Source organism: Cynoglossus semilaevis, chromosome 14 (assembly GCF_000523025.1).
Source record: "Cynoglossus semilaevis isolate Cse_v1.0 chromosome 14, Cse_v1.0, whole genome shotgun sequence".
In the NCBI taxonomy this organism is placed as follows: domain Eukaryota; kingdom Metazoa; phylum Chordata; class Actinopteri; order Pleuronectiformes; family Cynoglossidae; genus Cynoglossus; species Cynoglossus semilaevis.
In genome coordinates this window covers 27365131-27387228 of record NC_024320.1, presented here as the reverse complement: position 1 = coordinate 27387228, position 22098 = coordinate 27365131, and the positions used below count along the sequence as shown (strand labels likewise).

At 38.7% G+C, this 22098-nt stretch overlaps 2 protein-coding genes and 1 non-coding gene across 4 annotated transcripts in view; 2 read left to right on the top strand and 1 right to left on the bottom strand.

The window, feature by feature from the left end:
* Positions 1–9654, top strand: part of csgalnact1a (chondroitin sulfate N-acetylgalactosaminyltransferase 1a) — a 39407-nt gene extending 29753 nt beyond the window's left edge. The window contains exons 6-10 of the mRNA XM_008326258.3: positions 5382–5560; positions 5648–5742; positions 6742–6823; positions 9057–9401; positions 9542–9654. Of these exons, the coding sequence (XP_008324480.1) occupies positions 5382–5560; positions 5648–5742; positions 6742–6823; positions 9057–9352 (652 nt within the window). The 3' untranslated portion in view covers positions 9353–9401; positions 9542–9654. The remainder of the gene's footprint in view (positions 1–5381; positions 5561–5647; positions 5743–6741; positions 6824–9056; positions 9402–9541) is intronic.
* A 3235-nt stretch (positions 9655–12889) lies between these two features.
* The window catches only part of LOC103390415 (phospholipid phosphatase 1), a 16447-nt gene continuing 7238 nt past the window's right edge, over positions 12890–22098 (top strand). Inside the window, exons 1-3 of one of the 2 annotated variants that reach the window (XM_008326260.3) lie at positions 12890–13477; positions 19021–19172; positions 21074–21354. In XM_008326260.3, the coding sequence (XP_008324482.1) occupies positions 13420–13477; positions 19021–19172; positions 21074–21354 (491 nt within the window). In that variant the 5' untranslated portion in view covers positions 12890–13419. Of the gene's footprint in view, positions 13478–17457; positions 17613–19020; positions 19173–21073; positions 21355–22098 lie in introns of both variants that reach the window. The other variant, XM_008326259.3, reaches the window with a different exon arrangement.
* Positions 13851–14048, bottom strand: LOC112488115 (U2 spliceosomal RNA). Its single transcript, XR_003051857.1, has one exon. It is a non-coding gene; the product is annotated as a U2 spliceosomal RNA (small nuclear RNA).

Genomic DNA, 22098 nt, shown 5'->3' with positions numbered 1-22098 from the left:
CAGGTGCAGTAGAATTTGAGAAAAAAATGAATGTGATTTGCTAAAATAAAAAAACATTTTAATATATAAGTAGATGATATTACTTGAGATGGGGCCACACGGTGGCAAATGTTGGTAGAACGCTTGTCTCTACTTGTTTCTACATGTGGCCCCCTGCTCCCCCCCCACCCCCCCCGCCCATCGCTGGGATTGGCCTCAGTGTTCCCTACGACCCTGAAAAGGAATAAGCAGTAGATGATGGATAGATGGATGGATGGATGTACTGACGGATGGATGGGTGGATGGACTGACGGATGGATGGATGGATTTTTTTTTGGCTTGTGACCCCAAAGAGCCATCACTCAAGTTGTGCCAACACAGATATTTTTATTTGCTGCAATTTATTTGAACTTGATTTATATTCATGAAACTGAAAAAATGCAGTTGTTTAACCATTGGGTGTGGTGTTTTTAATCATAATAAGTAAAACTATAAATCTATAAAAAGTAAACTATAATAATATAGTTTAATTTTTTTTTTTTTTTTTTTTTGTAATTACTTGACATTTCAGGCGACTTAATTTGAATTCCTGGTGAACCCAAATCGGGGCCAGGACCCCAAAGTTGAAAAACACTGCTTTATAAAGACAAAACAAGTGCATTCCCTTTCCTACCCTGAGGACGTGCTTTAAATGGAGTGTAGAAAGTCCAACCCTGGTGTTTGGCGTGTGTTGTTTTAGCCACATCATTGCCACCTGCTGGTCTATTTCCACCCAGAAACATCCTTGTAAAAGAAAGCTAAAAATAGAAATGGTTATTATAACACTGGGGAAATAACTTTATTATAAACCTGCATGTTTTTTTGTTTTTTTGTTGTTGTTTCTTTGCCACTAAATTGGATTCTACCTTAGACTGCGGTGTCAAACCGACGCACAGCAGGGACCGAAGACAGAAACTGTCACCGACTCCACTGCATTTATGACAGTGTTTATCTAATCTTTCACCCAACTCACTTTCACATTAGCACTATCCCTTCAAAAACAAAATATTTTGTGGGCAACTATTAACAGGCCACAGAATTTCATCTAAATTCCTATGACGTTGCTGCAGTCACTCAGACACAGACTGTACTTGGCAAAAACACGAGCTTAATCCAAACCTGATGAACAATTACCACAAACATACGTCATCTATGCTAATCTAAAAATGTTAATGTGAATTAGCTTGGGTGAAAACAGCAGAGGAGGAGGAGGCCGTGTGGAAAAGTTTAACTCCAGTCTAACTCGGTCTGTTCTGCTCTACAGGACAACATGGCGACGTGTAGTGACTGGACGATTGTTCTTTAATGTTGCCGTCTCCACACTGATCGATACACTTTTGTTCTTTCTCTGCTCATCAGTACACATGCTATAGTTCAACATTTCCCTTTTCCACTTTTTTTCTGGCGACCCATATTTTAAAAATCACAAACGTTCACGACCCAAGTCAATAGACATTATTCGTAAACTCCTGGGAAACATGATGCGAGACGACCCCCCCAAAAAAAATCTCTTGCGACCCACCTGAGGGTCACGACCCAGTCTTTGGGAAACAATGCTATAGTTGATATATTTTATATATTATATATGATTGTAGTTTCCAGGTGCTGACTGTGGCTGGAGGTGGAGTGACGATCACTGGATCAGTTCAGTCAGGATGTTTCCTCACAGAAACATAAATACCAGCAGTACAATGCAAATACAAATTACCATTTCATTAAGCTGTTGGGATGCATTAGCACATCCGAGTGGATAATTACACTGTTGACTCGCTGGCGCTGCCACAGCAGCCGTATCATTATCAGGACTGTGTTCGTCCTCCCTGTGGAACATGAATGAACACGTTCCACGGTGTGTTTTAATGGCGGTGTAGATGTTCTGTCAGTGGTGAACAGATTCTGATTCTTCTCCCTTTCGTCCAGATCAGAAAAAGTGCTATGACAGAATGTGTTCATGCTGAGGAAAAGGCCTGCTTTTTGGCCACTTGTAGAGAGAGGTAGACTTTTCACACTGAGTCATAGCTGTCTGCAGTCGGTACTAGAACCATAACTGCACTAAAATACATGAAAACTGTTCCTGGTACAGACCCACGGGTACACTGTTTAAAAAAAAAAAACGTGTTTTTGCTGCATTTTCTGAGCAGAACTAACAGGATCAGCACTGCTGCTGCTGCCGAGGCTCCACATGACAGCCCTCTGCAGCCGTCCCACTCTAAAGCACTTCCAATAGAGCAGATACCATTTGATCGCATTCTTCACGCCTACGGGAAACAAACGTACTTTTTTACAATGCATGGATGCTGATGCTAGTGGGAAATAAAAATAGGGATTGAACTGCTACTGTATAAAAACGTATGCTGTTGTTAAAAGTATCAGCACAACAACTGTTATGACATTTCATTCATACGGCAGTACAAGGGGGCGCTATAAACTACTTATGAATTCTAATATTAATTATTTGACCTTGCGTAACAGTGCGACTAAGAAGTCATGCAGTTAATCGTGATTAAGATTTTTAATCATTACACAGCTCTAACATATATATGTATATTTACATATATATAGTAGACATTTTAATCTTTGATTACAGACATTTACAATTCAAAATATATTTTAAAAAATACCATCGTTTGTTCCACCGTGTGCAAAGAAAATTGATTAATTTTCTGATTTGAAAATGTACTTGAACAACAGTATGAAGAAATTTGTCACATTATTTAATGGTAGAATTCAAATGTCTATAAACTAAATGTTACTCCAGTCGTAGAGACAGTAAACACGTAAGATTAAATATAAATGAGAAAATGCTGACTTTTTACCAAAAAGCTTTGACTTTAATTATTTTATTTTTTTTAAAGCTTGTTTTTTACTGAGTTACTAAGTTTTTACTAGTTACTAAGCCTGAGTTAAGACAGGTTTGGAGCAGGAGGAACTTTCAGACAATCGGAGCGATTGTCCTTTGTGTGTGTGTGAATCATCTGTGAACACCCCAGTGCCAGTGGGTGGGTCACCCTCTCCTGGGACTTGGTCTGTGTGGACTGAGAAACAGTCTCTGTTTGGATTCATAAACTGTGGTTAAACACGTTTTTTCACTGCGTTCTGTATCTGCTGACACTTCAGTACGTGCAGGGACTCACGTAGCAGAACCGTCCACCTGGGCTACGTACAGAACAGTAATGAACCCTGGTGGAGATGTGGGCCACAATGTTGTGTGTTTCGTCCATTACATGGCACAAAACATCGAGTTTACTTCTTGAATATTTTAATGTTTTCCGGTAAGTTTGGACTGTCCAACATAGGAGCGGTAAATGCAGCCCATTTATTTGACACCTATGTGGGTTTGTTTTGTTCAGAAGAATATGGCAAAAAACTCAGTTAGTTCTCCAGAGGAAATGGCACTGTTTATAGCCCATGTTGACGGGACAAGTTGATCCAGTTTTCTTGGTTCAACACAGGACTAAAAAAATGTGATCTGTACAGAATACAAATCAAGAGACAACTGGTGCTGTCCAAGAAAAGTGCAAGAGAATTCTCACCATGTCAGATGTGGGCCAGACAAGTCTTCTTGACCCAGGTCAAAGGACAATATCACCCTCAGTTTGAATCCCATGTTTGGGCCTGGTGTCTGTTGTATTTTTGTAGACATTTCCTCATCTGTTCTGATAATTACACAGCATTTTAGCATCGGCTTTTTTTTTTTTTTTAACGCCTGACAAGGAACCAAAATAATCCAGACAGATAAAAAGCTTATCAACTGTCACTGTCAACGTCAGTCGGCCTAAAACTAACACAAATAAAAAAAAAAGGTGTTTGGTAATGTACGATAATTACAGGCACAATCAGACGGCAGTGAGATGTTAATGACGGGGTGAAGAATTCAGAATTCAAACAGCGACCGTGTTTCCATCAGTCATTTCCAGTTTCCTGTCACCGACGCTGCGTATATATTTACACCTGACGTTACGTTATGTCACCAATCCTCTCATGAATAAAGGAAGAGGTTGATCCTGTTAGTTCTGCCTCAGACTAGAGACGTGTGAACTAGTCTCTGTCTGAGGCTGATGTCAGCGTGTGTGTGTGTGTGTGTGTGTGTCTATGCCCACATCTGTGTGTGCGTGCACGCTTGAGTAAAGGATTACTCACCCACAGTGTGAATTCCTATGGTTGAGGACAAAGCCCCAGCTGTGCACATCTGGATCCAGCTGTTTCTCCTTACTTTCACCACATCCTTGGAAAAAAGTAGTCGGAGGAAGTGTTCCCATTATGACACGCAATTAATCGCTTGGTTCCAGTTAAAGCTCGATCATGTCACTACCAGGATCGGGGTGAGAGCAGCAGGAGTCGGCTCCAGGGAAAAAAGGGACGGTTCTTGAAGAGATGCTGGGGTGGGATGGGAGTTTGTTATGTTTTAGACTTAACATGGAAAATACTGAAGAAAGGAAAGAGAGGGGGTTGTTAGAGCTGCTTTACTGACAACAAAAAGTCTGGGGGTGCAGTAACAGTAGGGGTCTCTGTTGGCCTCTCGTTTCCTTCTGCTGTGTAGTGTGTACATTACTGTTACATGTGCAGCCTACAGGGCAAATTGATTATGTTTTTGCCCAAAGGGTCATGACGATCGACCAAAACCAATGAGCTGCTCCCTTGTGTGCCATGTCGCTGTTACCTGGGATCATTAGAATTTTGCCAGTGGCATCTTTACAAAACCCACCAAGTCTTTAATGGTACTTTGCACTGCTCCTAAAACACTTTCCTCTTCTACTGTAAATTAAGGCACGGCAGAGCAGGACAGCTTTATTTAGTGAGGAAACCAAGTTGCTGCACAGACACATTTAAAAGGGTCAGACAGGAACAAGAGGAAAAATAAAATTAGATTTTTAGCCCTTTGAGAAAATTGGGGAAAAAATAAGAAAATGATTTAAAGGGATGAATTGCAACAATTCTAGCTCTTGGTTTACCATTTAAAAACCTACCGGCTGTTATTGGGTTAATAAAACAACGTCATAGACATTGTGAAAACAAATGAAATGTTTTAGTCAAGGATTTATTTATTACAACAGTCTCCTGGGATGCTAAGCTAAGCTAAGCTGAGTTAATCTTCCTCTACATTTTGCTTCCCTACCTGCAGAAGAACAAGAAAAAAAGGGAAAAAAAACTTCCTTTTAATTATTCAAAATGACTGAGAAGATTCATTTTATGTGGTTTATGTTGTTAGACATAAAAAAGTGTAGTATAACAAATATAAAAGTTACTAAAAATAACAACAACAGTTGAAAGCTGTAATAGACCAGGATGTAATGGTCAAGGTTCAAAGTCTTGATTTAGTCTTGAACATATCTTGTATTTGAATATCTCTGTTGTATCTGCAGGGAAGTTCACTTTAAAAACTACACTTTGCTACAACTGGACGAGGAGTTTTCCAGAGGAAGAGGTCTAGACGTCGGAGCCCGAGCCTGGAAAGGAGGCAACGTGCTCCTGTTCTTCTGCGACGTGGACATCTATTTCACTGCTGACTTCCTCAACAGCTGTCGACTCAACACACAGCCAGGTAGGACGTACTGTAGGACCATCTGTCCAGACACTCGTGATAAATCACCCACCGTTTCTCTGACACCACTGTGTCTTCACTCCTCAGGTAAGAAGGTTTTCTATCCGGTGTTATTCAGCCAGTACAACCCCACCTTGATCTATGGAGGCGCTGAACACATCCCAACTGTGGAGCAACAGCTGGTAACCCACCCACCCACACACACACTCTCACACACTCTCACACACTCACATTCACGCATCAATTAAAAGTGAGAGAGACTCAGAGATGAGGTTCCACCATTTAGGGGACAGTTTTCTTTTCCTCTCGGGGACAACGGTGTCTGAAAAGGTCAGCTTTAACACCTCAGAACATATTAAATATGCTGCGAATTGATGCAGCACAGGCACTGACAATCGTAACGCAGGAGGACCTCAACTTACATCGAAGTTTCGTTCCTACAGTGCGATGTCCTGTAACTGAATTTTCACCATAGGTCTGAACTCAGCTACACTAACACAGTGGTGACATCACGATCTAGGACAGCAGTTACGCCTGGGAGCCATAACGAAGGGCAAAAAGTTTCCATAAAAAACAAAACAAAAACAAATGAATGAAACCGATTATGGCACAATCATGTATGTTGTACATGGATGTCGTACAACCGGTGAACGTAAACAGAGCCGTCTTCTGTCTGTAGCGCTGCGTGACGACACATTCATCGGCTCTGCTCGCCAACTAGATCCTGTGCAAACTTGTTGATGAGTTTTAACGCCGCATGTCAGAGTGATGGAACTTAACTTTCCTAACAGATTTATGAGAGATGGTGACGTAACCACGGAACTCTGTAAGTTGAGGACGTCATAAACCGAGGACCCTCTGTACTTCTGTCTTTTATCTGGGCCAGACAAATGTACATGATCCTAAAATATTAACAGGGCTTTTCTCTGGAAAGCGTTCAGTGTCGTCTTTGATGTGTAGTTTGGATGTCACCTAACCTGGTCCACACCTCAGGACATTTGTTTTCACGATTGACTTTGATTGAAATCTGGCATGTAGCCCATCATTCCACTGCCTGTGTGGGCCAAATGAAATCATATTATTTTTGCGCTCATATTTTCTCCCTAAGGGAAACTATTCATCATCATATATTCTGGCGATATTTTTTCTTTTACATTTTTTTTTGGTATACTTTCCTACAGGTGATCAAGAAAGACACAGGCTTCTGGAGGGACTTTGGTTTCGGGATGACCTGCCAGTACAGGTCTGACTTCATTAACATAGGTAAATGTTAGAACAGCAACACACACAAACACACACACACACACACTGTAGTGCAGTTATACTGAACATTACGTCCTACTTAGAAATGCAGGAATTCATAAGTAGCTCCTCCCGGGGCCTGATTATCCTTGCAGAGGTGTTGCGTAACAAGGGATTGAAACAGTTGTTGCTATGTTGGTCCATCCGAAAAAACATTATTGAAATGCAAATGGTTCAGTTTTTCATTGTTTTGCTAACTTGCATGGGATCTTATGACATTATACAGCAGGAAAAGCTCTCCGCAGCAGCAGCAGCAGCAGCATATTAGCATATATTACAGTTCCATGTGTCTCTCTGTGTGTTTATTAGGTAAGGAACACTGGCTCTCAACAATCACATTTACATAAAGTCAGTTCTCTGCACTTGCTTTTATTGCCTATACCGCGCCGCACAGTTTTCTCCAGGCATCCATTTCGTATTCGGTTTAATTAGATTTTTTTTCATTAACTTAAAATCACTGACAGTTTAGTTATGATTACATCCCAGTCTAGAATTTTTTATAGGGTGAAACATGGGACTGAAATCTAAGACGATGGCACAGGCTTGAAAAAAAGGTGGCAGGAATAAATTTGTGTAATTTTTAGTCAATTAATTCATTGACACCATTAATTTAATTTAATTTATCATTTGGCCAGCGTGTTGATTAAATAAGTTATTTATTATGTATATATTCTGTAAATTTGTTGTATTTTTTTATCCCTTAAATAGAACAGACGTGTAAAGCTGTGACTGTTTAAATGGAAATTATACTGGAAGATATAATTAGCACGGTGAATACACCAAAACAAATGAAAAATTCATCACACTCTTCCACTCTTCAGGATTCTTCCTGTCTTCTCTCTGTTTGGCCCTGCAGCGTTTGCTAAAAAAAAAAAAAAAAATGTAATAAATACGAGCGTGCCTACGGCAGGAAAAAAACAAAAACAGCCATGATGGTTCAGACATGCAAAGACACAGTTTTGAACACGTCTGGTCGACCCCACACACCCCAGCAGTGTCTTCCTGTAACAACAAAGACGTGTGGAGAGAAAAGTGAAGAGGATCACATTCTGATCTAATCCTCAGTGTTTCTCCAAGACACACACGTTTAGCCTTTAACAAAGGTCTGCCGGTTACTGTGTGTGTGATACTGAAGAGTCTAAATCAGTGGCATCTGACAACACTGTATTTAAACTACTTCATTACTGTGTGTAGGAGCTTTTGTGCAATTTAAATGTAAATATTTCACTCTGGGCATTTTGTATGAAGCAAAATGTCAGATAAAGAAATACACGTTAACTGTTTTATCGAAAACGGGAATAAGTTGTAATTTACAGTAAAGTACATACTTGCAGTTTTATATTCCAAACCACGCACACATTCATTTGCACATTTATAATCACTTCACTGGGTTTTCTTCAGCCCACTCCAGTCTCTGTAATTTCCCAGTAATTCCCACACCACGTTTTGAGAGCTCCAGGTTGGAGCTACACTGGGGTTTTTTATATTCTATGTGCAGTGGCTTCACCATTTTACCTGTGCAGCTTTAAAAAAAAATGTATTCAACCAATAGGGAAAGTGCTAGTGATACTGGTGGTTTGTGTGCTGTAGTTTAAGATTGGTTTGAAAAAAAAATGTCATTGTTTCCCAAAGACTGGGTCGTGACCCTCAGGTGGGTCACAAGAGATTTTTTTTTTTTTTTTTTTTTTTGGGTCGTCTCGCATCATGTTTCCCCGGAGTTTACAAATAATGTCTTTTGACTTGGGTCACAAAGGTTTGTGACTTTTAAAATATGGGTCCCCAGAAAAAAAAACGTTTAGGAAACACTGCTTTACGTAACAGGAAAGCTAGCCAAGAAATAACTAGTGCTAGTAAAATATTATAGCAAAAAAAGTCAAAGAATAGCTAGGCTGGGCCAGATATGGAGTCCAAAATTATATTTAGCCAAAAGATAATCAATCATTTGAGCTAAATAAAATAATTAATTTTGGCCCACAAACAGTTCCGTATAACATTTAAAATAGCTAACAGTGCTAACAGTAACCTAGAATATAATAATTAAATTAACACTAGAGGTTGCTCCATAAATAAATATGAGTATTCAAAAATATTTACTTTAAATATTAGTCAAATTTAGACCAGATTTCACTGATTTCCAACAACCAAATAACCAACAGAGGTTGTCATGTTATACATGTGTTGTGTTGTGGTGTAGGAGGCTTCGACATCGACATTAAAGGCTGGGGGGGCGAGGACGTCCACCTCTACAGGAAGTATCTTCACAGTAACCTCCTGGTGGTTCGAGCACCCTCGCGAGGCCTGTTTCATCTCTGGCATGAGAAACACTGTGCTGACGAACTCCCTCCTGATCAGTACCGCATGTGCATGCAGTCCAAGGCCATGAACGAGGCCTCGCACGGTCAGCTGGGAATGCTGTTCTTCAGACACGAGATCGAGGCTCACCTCCGTAAACAGAAGCAGCAGCACAACACAAATCCCAAAAAGACATGAAGACTTAACAGGGATTTCTTTTCATCAGTGCAGTGACTGCAATCAGAAGGTACCAATGCAACTAATTCCAACTGCTTTAGGCTTTAAAGGACTAGTTCAATGTTTACTTCCTGACAAAGATGTAAAAAAAGAAAGAATTATCTGATGTCTGTTTTCATCTTACTTTTATTCTTTCATTAATTTTTTCAGACACTGTGATGTGGCGGTCAGGATGGTCAGTGGGTTCCAGTTATCCTTAAACAAACTGTTCAGTGATATTTAGGACAATCAACTGAAGAAAACGTTAAAACTATGACTAAATCCAAAATAAATTCTTCATAGGTGTTAGGACCTAATGGCAGCAAAACTGTCTCATACACAGAACAGATGAGTTTAATAAAACTAATGATATGACTAAATCCAAAATACATTCTTCATAGGTGTCTCATACACAGAACAGATGAGTTTATAGATTGAGTCAGAACCAAAACATGGACAGAAAGCGAAGAAACTGATCAGGGCTGAAGTAACTGGAAGACGGTCCCTAAACAGACAGGGCATTTCCCCAGGGAGCGGGACAGACCATGTCAGTTTGACAGTGCACACAGTGGTCTTGTAAGAAACCACTGCATGTTACATAACATTTGTAATGTTATTCTGAGCACACCAAGAGGCTGTCAATACATTTACCCTCCAAAGTCCCTTTTTTTAAGACAACAACAAAATCAAGATGGACTTATTTATTTTATTGTATCTTTCAACTCAAGGTAGTACATGGGTCCTACAAACATCACAGGATGTGATGTATGAAAACATCATATATTGTGTGTTGATATAAAAGGTATCGTCAGTACTTGTGCTTCATTTTCAGTGAATTAAGTGATTTAAAAACAGTATGTGATTTATTAACGTTTCAGAGCATGTGACCTCTGCCCTGAAGCTGACATGTGACGACAGTTATCCAGGAGATATGCTGTAAACATGAGTAGATTTAGAAAATCTAACGCTCATTTTCATCCCCTTTATTTCATGTTCAGCTGTAAATCTCTCTGGACCACGTGCCTTGTCTCTACAGGATGTTGTGAAAACAACGCAAACGTCAGATTTTCGTGTAAAGGGAAATAGAGCCACCTAGTGGAATGAATACGGAAACGCGTAGGCGTACGAACGATGAAGGATGTTTATAGACTTGTAAAACTTTTCATATAAATTATTGAATATCGTTTTAGTATTTATATCTAGTATTTTTTTTTAAATCGCCATTCTGAGGGTTGATTTGAAATGCAGTATTCTTTAAATGCGCCAGTAATCTCTGAAATTAAACGAGAGTTGATGTCGATTTTAAAAACAAAAATATAACAATCTCTCGGTTGTATTTTTTAACGAATGTTTCTCCAGCTCCTTTTGAAAATGACAAATGTTTAAGAGCTCTCAACACAGAATGTTTACGATGAATACAGGGACAGAAAGGTCAATAATGAGATGACCGAGTGACAGTGAAGTACTCTGCTCACCGACGCTGACGACGACTTGAAACAAAGTCGAATAATTATCTTAATTTTACGTTGAATTCTATTTTTTGTGCAATAATGGCGAAGAATGTGACACACGATGGTCACAGAAACAGATTCCTTTTATTTTATAACTTAATTTGGCTTTAATTTGTCGTAATCGTAACATGTTATTATTTGTATAAAATAACACACATTTATTATTTTTATTTCTTAATTAACACTTTTGGACTCAACTCAACTCAACCTGTGGTGGGATTGACCAAAGACCTGAAAGGAGGCATTTCTAGAACAATGATCTCAAACTGTTTGACTGAAACATTCCTTGTTACTGTATATTATGTGTTTACGCTTCCTTTACCTTTCTTTAGGTATGGGTTTTATCCGTGTAAATAAGTTGATGAAAACACGGATGATGTAAACAGTGTGTTTTAAGATGTGTTTTAAAAGTACACGTACAAATGTTATTTACACAGAAGATGGTCAATTGTCTAAAAAATTGAATAAAAACTCAAAAGGTTGTGCATTGTTAGGAGACTATTAAAAATAAAAACTCAAATGGTTGTGCATTGTTAGGAGACTATTAAAGACAGGATGAGTACATTTTTAAAAAATGTATTTCTATAGATACACAGTGGAAATAGACAGTGTATGATATTGTCAGCCCCGGAGCCCTGGATTAAAAAGTGAGAGCCAAATTATATCCATGAGGATTGTGGTTGGTTTTACTTTTCTTTTTTTTCTGACTTCTTCAGCGATTGCCTAAAACTCATTCAGTAATCCCTCTTTACGAGCAAATTACTTCTGAAAAATGGCTCAATTTTACAGGCAAATCACTACAGGACTCAATTACTAACTTGTAATATTTCATTTTTAAATGAGTTTAAAAAAGAAATTCCTGTGTGAGTGTCATACTCTTTTGCACGGTACTGTTTATGGCATTTTAACATCTCTGTGTGACTGACAGGGTTCAAAGTTCAGGTCACATGAAAAATGCGAAACTGTCTTTGATGAAAATTCCTTCTTTATTATAACTCTTAAGACCATGAAATTGAAGTTGGAAATGTAAAGAAGATGTTTAACTCCGTTAAAAGACAAATCAGTTGTTGTTTCGAAATATTTAGTGGTACAAACAGAAAAGCTAAATTGCAAAAAGTCAAAATGTTTCAAGATAAATGTAAAAAAATCGGGGTTCTGATAAAATGTGTATGTTTAACGGATTAAACTTGGAGACTTTCTAAATTATAACATATGTATTGAAACATTTGGAATTACCTTAAAAAACGAAAAAATAAATTTATGATTAATTTTCTTTTTAAAAAATCATAGCAATTGCATATGAATTGGATTCGGTTGTGTTTTGGTCACTCATATAAGGACTCGGTAGTTTAGTATCCTGAGCACTAGATGGAGTCAGTGATCCCCAAGTCCTTTGTCACCTGCAATAAATAATGATACTACAGTGGATACAGAAAAAGAAACGATTCACAGAATGTCAATCCTGGAACAAATTACCATTGTAGACAATGACTTAGAATTAGGGGTTGTCCAACTTTTCACAATGCTTTCTGCCTTCCAAAATACTTGGCTCTTCAAGTACTACCACTATGACTAACAATGAAGTATGCCTGGACAGATGTACCCTGTGGAGCAAACGATTTTTATACCAATATAATATTGTATTATTCTTATAGCTGTTACGATGATTAGCCAATATCAGCCCAAGCTAAAAATCCTCCTTTTAAAACCAAAGAACTAGTGTTATTGTTATTGCATACAAGTAAAACTGAGTTAATAAAATATTATCACTTAGATAGTAAACAGTACTGTACACATTTAAAAGGCTAAATTGTACCTTATGACTGATTTTGTTACATATGCTCTAAACCCGTTCACTGTAATAAAATGATCTCTCAAATATGGTGCTTTGTTCCAGATCACTTAAAATTTCGATTCTAAACTGGGTTTAACGGCGGTTTAAAATATTTAAAAGGTAAACGTGCCTGTAATGGTCGAGTAACTTAAATTTTATTTCATTCCGAGGTTTTTGTCAGTCCATGAAGGCAACATCGGACCACTAGCATCGGCAGTTGTCGGAAGCTTTCGGAACGGAAAAGCTCGTGTTTCACCGGCTACAAATGTCAACCAGCCTGAACACAGGTGCTGGCGGTCGCTGACGGTTGAAGTTTCTGCCTCTGATTTATATATATTATAACATAAGAGCTTGTTTCACTGTCATGGCGGCTATGTTTAGTCACCGAACGAGCTGCAGTACTTAACCCTACTAATGTGTTTGATATGTGTCTCTCCGCGGCAGCAGTGACAGTAATGAAGGCCTATCCCTGGCGGTCTGTTTAGTGTTGTCGCCGACATTTTACATTGGCAGTCGGTGTTGCTCCTTTTTCTTTTTTTCCCCCTCTTGTCTGAGCCGCTTGGTGGCAAACAACTGCAAGCAACGCGCCGAGGAGGAGCAGCCCCTGTTCTCCACTCCTCCACCCCCACCACCGGTGTTTATTACAGGAGAGGACGCACCCACCACGAGCTTGGGACTCGACTCGGAGATAGACAAGAGAAAACATGTTTGAGACCAAAGGACTCCCGTTTGTCCTGCTCGACATCGCCTGTCTCATCCTAGGTACGTATCTACTCTCACATGTCTCCGTTGCTGGTCAGTGTGTCCCTGGCCCTGTTGTGTTGTTGTTGCTGTTGTATTTGTCATAATCCGATTTGATATTTAATTCACTCGCATGTTCACTTCCCCCTGCACCGGTGCATGAAGTACGTTTATTTTATTGAAAATACTTCATATTAGTCAGTGTACGATATGAGAAAATAAAAAATATTGATAAGAATCCGGTGCATCCGATGTGGTGGGATTGGTATTTGTATTGATAGGTTTTCTAGTGCCAGCGCGAAACCCTTGTTCTTTGTTTCCATTGTATGCTAATGATTTTGCACTCTCACAGAAAACCACGATTCGATGTACGGTTTACAGATTAAAATTGTATAATGAGTCTAGTCATTCCTGCCACTTGACTGATAAAGGTCGGTGGCACTAAGGCACTACAGAGCCAAATGACTAGTTGATGCTCCTAAAGACGGTATGATAGTTATAATGGGACACCATTGGCCACATCTCAAAAGAAAAACTAATAGAGACTAGTTAATGACTACACTTGATCTCAGCCAAAAGGCTGAGAAGTGATGACACTAGTTAATGACCAAGCAAATGCAGCCCATTTTCATTTACATAAACATATATAGAAACTAAGTTACCTTCAGAATTAGTGTAGCACTCCTAGCTTTATCCAGGGGCCTCATTCTGCAACCATACCATTAAATGGAGGTAGCTGGAGGGTAACCATTTCTAATAAACTCAATGGATGTAACTAATATCTGCATTCTAAAATACAGTACTTGGCTCTTCAAGTACTGCCATTATGACTAACAATAAATTATGACTGGACAGATGTACCCTGTGAATTTTAGTATAACCATTATTTGTATAACTGTTCAGATTATTGGCCAATATCAGCTCAAGCTACATGGTACGATGATTGTATTGGACATTACATATTTCATGAAAGTTCAATTTTTATTACATTTTTATGGTAGAACATATGTGAAATAAATTCCTCCTTTTAAGACAAAAATCTTGTTCTATGTATAGAACATCTCGTGACTATGTGACCAGAGCAGTGAAGGTCTGTGGAGGACTGAGGCTCGATCAGGTGTATTTTAATGTAGGGAATTAAAATACTGTCCTTATTTGTATTTATTTACAGGCCTAAGTTTGGTTTCTGTTTTTAAGACATTAGTCAAAGACAACCTTTGACTAATGTAGGCAACACTTGCAGGTGTTCTTGACTACCACTAGTGCTCCAAACCTTAAAGGTTTGGCAACACAATTGAAATGGTAATTGTAAAAATTCCCACCACTGTCTACAGTGTCAGAGAACTCTATTACTCCTGTGATGAAGTTTGGCTTTAACTGTAAAAGGTATCAGAAATGGTTGCAGTCTGTCGCCCCGAGATAAGCTGTGTTAAGTGTCTTCTACATTTTAGCTTCCTTGAAATGTTTACTTAATCAAAAATCTAAGTCTGTTTAAAAAAGTAAAAACTTCCTATAATGCTGAAATTTCAACATGTGGACAGTTGGTGTTGTTTTGGTTTTTTTTTTAATGACCAAATAAGGAAAGATTTATACTACAGTTGAATACTTTTAATCTTGTTTACCTGACCAAAACTAACCGCACTTTTCCTAAAACGATGTCAAATGACACAGCTAATCTTAAAAAAGCCTGACTCCTCAGCCCTAAATTGTTAGTCATTTTCCTCAGCCCCTTTTAAATTCTCTCATATTGAATTACTGGATTGGCTGTGGCGCCTACAGGGCGGTCCTGGTTCTGTTTTGCTGTTCCAGCTTCATTGTTGTCTGTGAGGCTTGAATCTGATTATGGATAATCGATTTTCACCATGACTAAGAGACTTATGGTAGAAATCAAAGTTGGCTTTCTTTGTACACACACGAGTAGGTACGAACTTGTACCCAGGGTTGAAAACATTGTTTTCAAATGTCTCCCTTTGCACAATTTCCCCATCAACATCCCTCTTTGTGATGTAAAGAAACAAGTAATACCTGTTTTTACCATTTAGCTTGTGCAAGTTGCACACTGGACCAAATTTAACAACTTCAAACTAAAATTCAGTGTGAAAAGCTATGAATTAGTGAATACACCTTGCACAGTGAATGTCAAATTATAGATGCAAAGCAGTTTTCTTTATTTACATGGACCACAGGAGAAACATTGACCTGGTCATAAACTCCCAGGGTTTCACATGAGGAGGCGGGGTGGATGTTAAAATGTCACTGTAGAGTTTGGAGGGCTGAAGAAAAAGAAGAAGTTCATTTTTCTATTGACACACACATGCTCACAGTTAAATTGTCACCATCTGTGAGAGCTTCTAGACCGATTGCACATGGCTCTATGATAATACAGCCAGAAGCTTAAAAATGGTGTTCTCCGAAGTCCATAATTTGCAGTTGTACAAATTATGGACTTTATTATTGTCTGATATTTGACAAAAGGTAATGTTTGTGAAAATACACTTTCGTCTGTTGTTGTCTTTGCTAAAATAAGGTGTGCTCAAGTACGATGGTCATAAATAAAATAATTGCAGCTGCCTGTATTAGGCCAAGTCCAGCTGCTGTCGCCACTCAGCTCAGGGTGGCACAGCTGAGGGTGTGAACGGCTGCACAAGTGGCCCAACGAAAATACCAGAGTGAACTGAGATGGGAGTAAGTGGCCAAAGTGTGTCTCTATAGGTACAGGAGTCTACGGTGTCCTTGTTGGACCTGCTTTGTACCTAACTTTATGGTACAGACTTTCTGCCTGAAATGACTGTGTCATTTTCCAAGCGTTGACATCAGTGTTCCACTGCCAGACTTTGGACTGTTAAAACTACAACATGATAATCCTGATCTGATAGTTTTTTATCACTAGTGTTAAAATGTTTCCAAGTCTTTTATCACTAGTGTTAAAATGTTTCCACAGCTTCTTTAAGTCAATAAATAATTATAGATAACTTTTTTCCATGGTGTCATTTTCCATGGTGTCATTGTTAAGTGTTTTGTTGTGTTCTACACGCTGTGATATGGAACAGTCCATGTGGATGTCAACATGTTAAAATAAGGACAGACATGTGGCAAAGTCTCCCTTAACAACAGAAAAAAACACACTCATAATATACTCACAGACTCTAGTAAAGTTCAAGTTCAGATGCCACTTTATTATTGACCAGGTATTCTACACCAATGGCTAAAATCTACCCCTAAACCATTACAGAGCCCCTCTCGTAATTTCCCAACAGTTCCAAATGGTTATTGATGTATATTTTTTGTGTCCTCAACTCAACATTGATGTTGATTCAATGTAATAGATTCAAAAGTTAAACCCCAACATTTTAGTTTAAACCATGTTCCTATGAAATGGTTCTATTTGGACATTTTCTAATAGAGCCTTGGTAACCACCTGATGGATGAACTAAAGAGGCAGATGGGTTTTTCCCAATCTTTTCCTAGAACCTTGCCTTGATATTTTTCAGGGACAACTCATTCATCAATTTTTGGCTTGCTGCAGTTTTGATGACTTCATCTACGTCAGCCAGTGATATTTCTTGTTCCTGTCTAAAAACCAGTTTGAAAGTATTTTGTAAAATAACTGTTTAAAGTTGTTTTAAGTAAAGTTCCAGACAGTAATACGAGTTTTCTCTTATGACACAATATATGATAACCATTTCAGGGCAAAACTAAGAAACTATTCTAAGAAGTTGCTAGTTTTAAGGACTTGATTTAAATCAATTAGATGAGTGAAGAAAAAACATAGAATATTTATTTTCCAATGACTTAAACTCACCATTTTACACTTGTACTGTTATGTTTGTAATGGAGGTAAAACAATAACATGGCAAAATCCATGTCTTCCTCTAGTTTGTCAGTCAAAACAAGCCTTAGAAATGATAGAATGATTTGTGTTAGTTTTTTTTTCCCTCTACCAGGTTTATCTTGACCCCTGACTCCTCCCTGTGGTAACCCCTCCTGATCTCTGTCCACAGGGGGTCTGCCACTGGCAGCCTTTAACCTGGGTAAGGTCCGCCCCTACCAGAGGGGCTTTTTCTGTAGCGATGACACCATTAACTACCCCTTCCACAACAGCACCATCACCTCCACAGTGCTGTACACTGTGGGCTTCGCTCTGCCCATTAGCTGCGTAAGTCGGAGTCATGACATGACACAAGGTGACTTAATCAACCACAGGTGCAACTGATAACAACAAAGGTTTCCAAGGTGTGTCTGAGTGTCAGGTACGGTGCGTGGAAAGCTGAGGTTGTTGTCATCAGCTGCACATGTGGTTCCATTAATAATATACAGACTGAGAGAGCCAGCACTTACTCAAGAGTTTATTCAGGAAAAAATAAATGCTTATTTGTTTGATGCTGTGTAATTTGTTCAATTGCACTTAATCTGGAATAAGTTTTGTTTAGTCAAAAGGAGGATGTCCACTTAAAAACATCTGAAACTAATTTGACGAAAATAAATCTGTTATACACACACGCACACAATACCTTTTATCAAGATTTTAATTTATACTTTTACAATGTCTACAGTAGCATTTACAAAAACAGCAAATTTTAGAATTCAACAGACACAAACTCACCCTCATTACAAATGAATCTTAGTGTTGAAATATCAACAATATTATCATGAAGTACGACCAGGGTTTTTTTAAAAAAGTTTATCTCTTCATTTTCATGCTGTTGGTGATTAGTACAACAGACATGCAGGCTTCGTGCTGCGTCCTTCTGTTGCTTAAAATAGCTGGAATGTTCTTCTGGACCAGTGAGATATTTTGCAGAAAAAGTGCCGCTGGCGTGTGTGCGCTTTGATTTTACTGATGCACTGTTTCAGTGTGTGCTCTCCTTATATCTGTTGTTTTTTTCCCGTGATTTATTTCTTCTGTCTGTGAATCGTTAGTGCTAATTACGCTGATCTGTAACAGTGTACCGTCACAGATGTTACTTCTGTTTGAACATTTTATGTCAAAGGAACTTACGGTAGGGTGGGCAGAAATTAAGAACAATCAGAAAATGAGTTGCAGAGAGCTTAAGTGTGTTGTTTTTACTGAAGGGGAGAGGGATGATGGAAGAGCGAGCGTCACTGTGGCTGCGAGAACACGCAGAGAAAAGTGTCTAATGCAACACGGTCTTTTTGAGTCACGTAGAGACCCCCTGCTTCTTCACACACACACTGACGCATCAGGCTCCTGTGGGTCTGTTGCACCAAGTTTGACCACATCCTTTAAAGTGAGAGCTAACACAGTTTCTGGGTAAAATCGTTGTGGGGTCACTTTCTTTTTCCATAACATGCTGGAAAATGACATCTCTGTGCTGTGGGGTTTGACTCTGTTCTGTTAACATTCACACTTTCACCAGCATTTCAATGAGATTTAACCATTAATCTTTGTACTCTAGTGTCCGTGGCAGGTAAATGGTACAGCATCTAACACACACTGACTGCCTCCTGCCCTGCTTGGTCCTGGGTCTGTGATATCTTTTATAACACAACTTTCTTTATGCCTGTTTTTTTGTTTTTTGTTTTTCTCATTGCCTCTCTGCTAGCTGGACTGCCATTTGCAATACTCAATCTGCAACACAGGCCTTTCCGCCGGGGCTTTTTCTGTAATGATGATACAATCAAGTACCCCCATAAAGAGGACACCATTACCTATCAGTTGTTAGGAGGTGTCATGATTCCTGTCACAATACTCACTGTAAGTGCATCTGGTTTGTTCTCTGCACAGTTTTCTCTTTGGTACTTGTCATAATCATTGTTTGCTCTTACTTTATTGATATTTACGATCACACATAAAACGTTATCACAAGCACTAATTATAGCATGAACTCCTAACAGCATGAAGGCTAAAGTTAAGGCTTTTATTTAGTTAACATTAATTTACCTATTGTTTCTGAAATAGTATCATATAAGAAGTCCAGTTTGGCTGTGCCTGGGATTTGAACCTGGGACATACGCTAAAAGGGGTCAGAGGTCACCAACCACTGGGTCATTTGGTACAGTTTGGCCGTGCCTGGGATTTGAACCTGGGACATACGTGTGGGATCAGTAAAGTTTAAATTATTATTTTTTTGCGTATTTATTGCATATTTTTTACCCATGTGAGTACTTTCTTGTATGAAACTGGCAAAAGAAAAGCTGGAGTTATGCTGTAATCAGCTGAACACGGTAAAATAAATAATCCCTTCATTTTGCCAAGTAAAGGTCAAACTCAGTAGGAAACAGTACAACAGAAAGCCTTGACTTAATCATCGATTTTCATTGAGTAACATTTCGTCATTGCTGCTAAAGTTTATCACTGAGGGCTTTTTAAAGAACAGACAGCAGTCATAAACACCCGACAACAGGTTTTACATTCAAACACTCTCAGCCCCCAGGGTTTGTTATCTGTCAGCAGTGTTGCTACACAAACATTCACATGCACGTGAACATTAATATTTTCAAGACGAGGATCCTGTGACTCATTCCTTTGACACAACACAACGTTACTATGAATGACTAAATGTGCAGGCAAGTTTGGTTCGATTTACAACTGAATCAAATTAAATGCACAATTTTATGGTTAAAAAACTATAATAGCTTAATTATTGGAGTTTACACTTGTTTTAGCGGACATCCTCCTGTAGTCCTGATTATGTAATACATTCTCTCAGAAGGTGATTATATAGGGATTAACACATTATTTTAATTATATAAGTGTTTTGAAATTTAATATATTAAAAAGGTTTGGTTTGGCCTTTGGGGAGAAGAGTTAAAGAAATCAACAGGTAAAGGCTTTTTGGATAAGACCAAGGAAGATCAAGCATAATTTAGCAATTTTGGTTGCCACTCACTGAAAACAAACCAAATTTTGCATCTAACAAATGCAGAGGGCGGAAACACGGCTCTGGACCTGTACCTGGCATCAAGCATGAACTTGGCCTCAGTCATCCATTCCATGGAAGACTAAGAATCTAAACAAGTCTTGGATCGCTTGGTCTGAAAATAACAACAATGGGCTTCAAAGTGGAACTTTTTACCTTACAAACAACTTTCAGTTCCCAGCTGTCAACTGTTACTTTCAAAAAATATGAGAGATAAAATTCAAATTGACTTTGACCCCAAAGAGTCAAACCATTCCTTTAATCATACAAACAAGATGTGTTGGACTGTGCATTTGGAAGAAATGTAGCTATCCGGTTGCAAAGCAAAGCGGTTGTATCTGCCAGCTGCTGAAGCAACTGCACATGAATGAAAATGTACGAGAAAAAGATGTGCATGTGAATGGACGCCATGTGTGATCGATACGCTGACGTCGTCTGTAACATGTATTGGAGGGCTCAGCTGTCAATCACAGGTTCTACTCACATGCACTTTTACCACCCTTTTTGTTTTTTATTAATTTAATGTTATGAGTCATTTTTAGGACAACATCACAATGAGTTGCAACCAGTTAGCTACATTAAAAAATCTGAAGTATTAAAGTACATTTTTAGTTAAGTACAGAAGGACAAAAATAGTATTGGCTCTGCTCTTGTACATTTCCTGTTTTTTATTTCCTTTACATGGCAGCTGATCTTTGTCTTCTAACTTTTTATCTCTTCCTCCTCCCTTTTACAGATGATCATTGGCGAGTCCCTTTTAGTTTATCTATGTCGCATCAAATCCCAGTCTTCTTTTGGCAGCTACATTGCCTGTGTGTACAAAGCTGTAGGCACCTTTCTGTTTGGTGCCGCCATGAGCCAGTCTCTGACCGACATAGCCAAGTATTCCATCGGCCGGCTCAGGCCACACTTCCTGGATGTCTGCAAGCCTGATTGGACAAAAATCAACTGTTCAATAGGAGACTATATTGAGAACTTCACCTGCCAAGGAGATCCGACAATGGTCAATGAGGGCAGGTGGGTTTTCATTTATCATTCTGTTGTTGTTTTTTTTAAATTAACTTAAAAATTAACTTAAATTAACAAAAAAAGTATATATATATATATATATGGCCTGCTCTTAGTAGTGGCAACCATTGCCTTAAAGAGAGTCGCTGGTTTATTTCTTAGTCCTCCTATTTGGAGTTTGCATGTTCTCCCTCGGTGTGCCTGGTTTTTCTCAGGGTTCACTGGGAGACTCCTCCCCTCCCCATATTTCTCTGAAGACTTAAGTAGTAGAAAAAGTTTAAATATAAAAAAAGGTATAGTCATTGAAAAAAACTATAATACTACAGCTTCCTGTGTGTACAGTTGCTCAACATAATAATAAGATATGACACAATAAAAGCCTCCAACCTCTGTTGTCAGCAGGATTACACAACACAGTCATAGAGTCTGCACCAAAGGCAGTAGTTAAATATGTCACTGAACAACTCACCCGTTACATCACCGTGCCTCCTGTGTCCATGATAAAACTGTAAAGTCAGTGTATCCTTGAGTTTAGAGAAACATATCAGTCCTTTAGATGACGTCGTCGCCAGATGTAGTTTTTACTGATAGTTTGAATCAATCAGGAGTGCAACTGTTGGGATCACATTAAAAAAAATTATGTTCAGGTTTACAAAAAACAATTATCACCCTCACAATTTTATAATATCTATGGTAAAAAAGCGGTGATGTGAAACTATGACGTCCCTGTGACTAAGTCCAGTTTAATGTTAG